Here is a 6,452-nt window from a genome sequence, read left to right as displayed (position 1 = left end):
ACTTGCTGAGCAGTGCAGTTTTTGGGGCTGTACAAGCAAATTTACTCTTGAGCTTGACTCATTTTGTGAATTGCCAAAATATGGTCACCTGAACATTAGTCAGCCTCATTTCCGGGCACTGCTGTTGGTTTTGGTACTTTTGTGTAAAAGCAGAGCTGATAAACTTCATGCTCTTTGTTATAAAAATACTTTAGCTGTGAGGTGAGAGTTAGCCATGGTCTGCTAAGTGTGAAAGATGTATGTAATACAGGGAAAAGAGAGGTTGGGAGAGATTGGGAGTACCCACACAGGTACTTCAAAGCTTCTTTGGGAAAAATTAAACTATTTTTACTCCTGAACACATCTTGAAGCAAGTTTGGAGACTATGGCACTTTCAGATTAATCCCAAAGAACAGCCTAAAAATGGGATAAGTCTGCAATTCTCTGTAAAACTGCAGCATAGTAGGACTTCAGAAATGAAAAACTTGAGAGTAGTAAAACAGAGAAGTCGGCGTTGCTGCCAGGCACTGAGGGGAAGCGTGTGTAGAGTCAGGGCCGGCAGCCGCTACAGCTGGGGCGACACAGTGGGAAGGCCACAACATGGCAGCCGGGGGGCTCAGTTTTGCTGCCTTCTGCTCCCACTTAGCCCGCTCCGACGCGATGAGGCCTCAGCGACCCGCATGTGGGACCTGGCACGCCTGAGCCCGCGATGATGAAGAGGAACGGGAGAAGGATGCTCTGCCTCAGCCCGGGAAGAGGGAGCCGCGGGGCGCCCGCGTGCGGCGGCGCGGGAGGCCGCAGCCCTCCCGCCGTGAAGGAGGCGGGCGCCAACCCGCCCTCTCCCCGCCCGCCCTTAAATGCGGGCGCCGCGGCCGCGCCGCCTTTGCTTCTGTCCCCTCGCCCCAGAATGGTGGCGCTGCCCTGGCGCCTCCCGCCCCTCCTGCTGCTGCTCTGCGGCTGCCTCTGCCCGTGCCCGCCCGCCCGGGCCGGCCTCCACTTCAGGGAAGGGCAGCACTGCTACAAGCCGGCGCGGCGGCAGCCTGCCGGCCTGAGGTGAGCCTGCCTGCCCCTTCCCCGGCCCCCTCGCGGCCCCTGCGACGGGGCAGGACGCGCAGCCCCCCGCCCCGAGGTGTCCGCGGAGGGACGGGCTCGGCGGATCCCCAGGCCCCGTCCCGAGAGCTCGGTCGGTCACGTTGTCCCGTGTCATGTGATCCGCGCTGCTGCGGCCGGACACTCGCACGCCTCGTTAGGAAACTCTAGGGGGATTTTCTTTCTTTTTTATAATTATACACACACACACACACACACACATATATATGTATATATAACGTAAAAAATAAATATGCATATAACCCCCCATATATGTGTGTGTATGTATATATATACGCACACACTTTTTAAACTCGTTTACCCCAAAATGCAGGCAAAAACCAAAAAAGGAACTAGTGCGTCTTTTTGATTTTGTTTTTGCCTTGCCACAGGACTTACCCTCGTCCACATGAGTACTTGGACATCTCCAAGCTGCCTGCCAGCTGGGACTGGAGGAACGTGGATGGGGTCAACTACGCCAGCACCACGCGGAACCAGCACATCCCGCAGTACTGCGGCTCCTGCTGGGCCCACGGCAGCACCAGCGCCATGGCAGGTACACGGTGCGGGGGGCTCTCCCTTGGCCCTGGGCTGGGCTGGCTCTTGTATCCAGGGATTTGTAGCTTTTGGGAAACAAAGGGTGTTTTCAGCTTGCAAAGATATAAAGAGCGCGTAAAGTGCAAAGTGCGACGACTAACACAGCAAAGACAGGCTGAGAGGATGATGGCAATTCCCACTCTGACAACTCAAGGCTTTGGTTTAGAGAAGAAAAGCAAGCAGGGTAAGGCTATCTCCTCCCTCTCAAAATTATGCAAGCGTGGGGAGAATCCTGAAGCAGTTAAAAAGCTGTTTGCAGAAGGAATACACTTATTAGTCCTACCAAGCTGCTATTAAGGGCCAGGATAAAGGACTGGGGTTTTGGCAGGGGTAGAGAAAGACATTTGGCATAATTCTTTCCCTTTGCTGATACCTTGTTCTGCTGTACTATGAGGGCACATGCTTTGCAATTTGAGTGATACTTAGAATAAGGGGAAACGAAAGGAGCTGCTTCTCAAGTGAGAAGGCCTGTGGGACATTAGCTTGCAGAGCCCTGTTAGTTAAAAGAACTGATGAATACAGTACAGAGGCAAATTTCAAGAGCTGGTTTCCTCTTCTGCTTTCTGAGGACGGGGAAAGGAAAATAGAAGTTTGTTTTAATTGGAAAAAAATCTAGAGAAAACACACAATGATTTGCAGACAACTGCTTTGGTTCAGTAACATTCTGCAGAGTTCCTGTTTGACTAAGGAGGTCGTTAGAAGGTTTAAGTGTAAAGGGAGAATGGAGGAAATGGTGAAGAGGACAAGACCTCACAGGTGTGTGTGAGGAGATGGCAGGACTTGTGAAGGATCCATTCTTAAGCAATACAGCAGTACAGACATATGAAACCTGCTGTGAGGTAATAACTACTAGGCAGATATACACTTAAGAAATTTCTATCTAATTTTAGTTAAAATTTAAAAGGTGGAGTATATGTATATCCTTTTCTTAAAGCATAGAAGTTTGATTTTAAAAAAAAAAAAAGTTTTTTTTTCTCTTATTTGCATAAGTTATAGCATCCATTATTTATTTATTAAAATTTTATTATTTTATTCCTCAAAGACTGGACTAGGATAATGCCCCATTAATTCTTGTGAAGCATTCTACCAGTGTCTATCAAGTACAATCACACTCATTAGTACTAACAGGACTAAAAGCACTCTAAGCACTCTAGTGTGCTTAGTTAAGACTGTTATTGCACTAGAAGCAGCAGCAGCATATAGATACTAATTATGAGTTTTCTTTGACAAACTAGTAGCATTTCAGATGAAAAACAGTAATATGATGAAAATCTTTTAAGATGGCATGATGACTGCAGTATGTTTACATAACAATATGGAAAATACCTCTGAATGCTTTTTCTTGATTAAAGATTGCAAAGATTATCTCTCAGAGGTGGAGACCTGGGCTGTATGCGCTTTCTGTTGATCTATACAGAACTATCTACTCCTGTTAAAACAGGATAGTGAGAACGGATTTCCTGATGTGTATTTGAGACCTCTTTTCTGTCAAGGCTAGTAAACAGATTGGGAAGTTCTCAAAAAGGATTAAACAGATCTTACACAGTTGTATATTTCTGCAAAGCTTTTAGTGAAAACTTCTTCTAATGGAAACCCACAATGGTACCAGCTTGCACACTTGAGTTAAGTTGTAGTGTAAGCCTCACCATCTATACTAGAGGCTTTTGCAGTAACAAATACAGTTGCCTGCAAACAGAAGAGTAATCAAGAGCACAGTTTTAATGCTAGTTGCCATGAATAATGGCTCAAATACTTCAACTAACAAGCCCCATTGCTTATTCTTACAGATCGAATCAACATAAAGAGGAAAGGCGCATGGCCTTCTGCCTACCTCTCTGTCCAAAATGTTATCGACTGCGCTAATGCGGGGTCCTGCGAAGGTGGAGACCACACAGGTGTTTGGATGTATGCCCATGACCATGGCATTCCAGATGAGACCTGTAACAACTACCAAGCAAAGGATCAAAGTATGATACCTACTTAGTCTGCTGTTCGGTTTCAGCTCAGGTTTGCTAGATCATAGTGCAGAGAGGTAATAATGCCTTAGGTTTTCAATGTATTGCTTCCTGCCTTTTGGTGTAGTACCTGTTGCTTGACTGACAAAACGGGTTTCTTTACAGGGCTGTGTGTGTTTTGTGGTTTTTTAGTTTATTTTACTCTGGTCAGACAGCATAACAGTAAGTCATGTCCAAACAGGTCTGTACCAGCTAAATTGCTTAAATTTAATCTTGTATGTCTCTGCTATACAATCTCCCATGTACTGAAATATTCAAAAGCATCACCTCAAGGTAAACAAAGCAGAAACATAACCTTTGTATGTTCATGTCTAACTGGAATAGAGAAACAAGTTTGAGTTATTTTGTCATCAAGGACCTTGTGCTGCTGAAGTAAGGAGTAATAACTTTTGATTGTATAGACCTTCAAAGTGCTTTCAAAAGTGGATTTAGTTCACTGGCAAAAATATATATTAGTAATTCTGCCTCAAATGTCTTAACCACCCCCTCCCCGCCTGGAGAGAGAGGAAAAAAAAAAAAAAAAAAAAAAAGGGCATTCTCTTGTGGTGATAATCTCACTTTTGCTTTGTAGAATGTAAGAAGTTTAACCAGTGTGGAACTTGTGTTACTTTTGGAGAATGTCACGTGATACAGAACTATACTCTCTGGAAAGTTGCTGACTATGGCTCTGTCAGTGGAAGGGAGAAAATGATGGCAGAAATCTACACTAATGGACCAATTAGGTAAAAGGAAAAAGAACAAATCTTGAATGGTAGGAAAACAAACATAGCTATTGCCAGTATGTGAATAGAAATACTTGAAGCTTTTACTTCTCTACTCTGGCAGATGTGAGGTGCGGTGGCTAATAGGGAGACTTGGGGTAATTTGTAGTTACACTAACCAAAGTTAAAATGAAAAAAAAAAAAAAAGTTACTTTTAAAATACTTTAAATACCCTACTTGACTTTGCTATATAAAGATGCTTACTCTGTTTTTACAGCTGTGGTATAATGGCTACTGAAAAGTTAGATGCTTACACTGGAGGACTTTATACTGAGTACAACCCCTCACCTGCGGTGAATCACATTGTATCTGTGGCTGGCTGGGGTGTGGAAAATGGAACAGAATATTGGATTGTTCGCAACTCATGGGGTGAACCTTGGGTAAGAAAAGAATGGAAGAAACATGCTTGCAAAAATGACTTTAAAGAAAACAGGTTGCTGCCCCCCCCCCCTTTTTTTTTTCTTCCTTTTCTTTTCTCCTCTTCCTCCTTTCCTTGCAAACAGGAGAGGTAGCCCGTGGATAGGAAAAGTAAGACTCCTTGAAAAAGACTAGCCCTTAGAAAATTAACCTAAGTTTAACACAGAGCTAGTCAGCCAAAGGTAACTTGGCTACTGTTACCTCAATCCCAAATGCTGTCCTTCCATGGACATGCAGCTCCTGTTACAGGCAGCTGTAAATTACTGTTAATTATAGGTAAAAATGAAGTTGTATATGTGGAATAGAGGGAAGGGATGTACATTCACCAAAGCAAACTGCCACTTCAAACCAGGCTGCCCTGTGAATTCATTATTGCACATTTTACATCAATCTGGGAATTAACTCATCATCCATGTTCAGCAGCCAGAACAGATACAATAATGCACATTTTCTATAGCTAACTTATGTTTTCTAATTCACAATGTTATGCTTATACTAACACAAATTAATCCTTTACAGGGTGAAAGAGGGTGGCTGAGAATTGTGACAAGTGCATACAAAGGTGGAAAAGGAGCAGAGTACAATCTTGCTATTGAAGAGGACTGTGCATATGGAGATCCTGTACTTCCTTGAGTCTACACTGAGCATCTTTAGGAATTACTTTGTTTGAAAGCTTCCCAACGCTATCTTTTTGTTTACAAAATAGTCTAAAATTCTCAGTTCACCATAAGCAGGCAATTCTGCAACAGTAGCCCAGACAGCAACATACAATGACTTGGAAGTAAAACAAATAGAGAGCCAAGACTGACTACCTGCTAGCTGCCAGTTAGTTAGCTTTAGGTAACTAAAAATACAAAAGAGTTCAAGCAATTATCCATGGAAAAAAGTTTGTCTGCCTTGAAGCATAGTATTTAAATGCTGTCTGTTTGCTTACAGAAACTGTACAGATAAATCTATGTATTTTTTTAAATACAAATTCTGTATATGTACTAGATAAAAAATGAACTGAATACACTTGTCTAGAGCTTATACTAAACTGTAGCAAAGTATGACAAGACCAAGGAACTATCACATAATAGTGTAGATGAAAATGCTATGTTGGGACAGGATATATTCAAAAACTAAATTCCACGTTGTTTCTCTGGTCTCCTAGTGAGCCAATATTGTTGCTAGTCTTGTATAATGCAGTCACTTTTATCCAACCAGAAATAATGAAATTTGTCAGTATTTGCTTTAAATTTTGATTGGCTATGCTCTTTTTCTCCTAGCAGGGCAAAGTATGTCCGTCATCAGAGTTCCCTTCACATTAATACAAGGAAAGGTATTCACTTCTTTTGCTTAAGCCTGGCCACTTACTAAGAGACAATCAGTGCCATAACAATGTCGTTAACTGCCACTGTTAATTACATTTAATAAACTGACATTTTAATACCTGATTGTATGTGGATTATAAGAGCTTGTAAACAGGCACTTTCAACTGTCTTTTACTGTTGCCAATACCTGACCTTCAGTTTCACATGGCAGAGCAGCCACAGAAATTCATGTTAAAGGAGTATGATTCTATCTTGTGGAAGGGCTAGTGGACACACTTGTC

General features: G+C 42.9%; 1 protein-coding gene across 1 annotated transcript; it reads left to right on the top strand.

Moving 5' to 3' along the window:
• The first annotated feature begins 688 nt into the window (after positions 1–688).
• CTSZ (cathepsin Z) lies at positions 689–5,573 on the top strand. Its single transcript, XM_088527633.1, has 6 exons — positions 689–1,032; positions 1,461–1,624; positions 3,453–3,632; positions 4,252–4,402; positions 4,659–4,821; positions 5,378–5,573. Exons 1-6 carry the CDS (start codon positions 689–691, stop codon positions 5,489–5,491), a joined length of 1,116 nt encoding a protein of 371 aa, XP_088383759.1. The 3' UTR covers positions 5,492–5,573.
• Positions 5,574–6,452: the final 879 nt, after the last annotated feature.

Source organism: Tinamus guttatus, unplaced genomic scaffold (genome assembly GCF_059628265.1).
Source record: "Tinamus guttatus ecotype Peru unplaced genomic scaffold, ASM5962826v1 Tinamus_guttatus_pri_ptg000027l, whole genome shotgun sequence".
Classification (NCBI taxonomy): Eukaryota; Metazoa; Chordata; class Aves; order Tinamiformes; family Tinamidae; genus Tinamus; species Tinamus guttatus.
This window is presented reverse-complemented; position numbering and strand designations above follow the sequence as displayed.

What these genes read in the sequence shown, in the direction of transcription:
- CTSZ (XM_088527633.1), top strand. Translation starts at nt 689, where the DNA reads ATGATGAAGAGGAACGGGAGAAGGATGCTCTGCCTCAGCCCGGGAAGA. An exon ending in TACACTAATGGACCAATTAG is followed by an intron (nt 4,403 to 4,658) that starts GTAAAAGGAAAA and finishes CTGTTTTTACAG; the next exon opens with CTGTGGTATAATGGCTACTG. An exon ending in ACTCATGGGGTGAACCTTGG is followed by an intron (nt 4,822 to 5,377) that starts GTAAGAAAAGAA and finishes AATCCTTTACAG; the next exon opens with GGTGAAAGAGGGTGGCTGAG.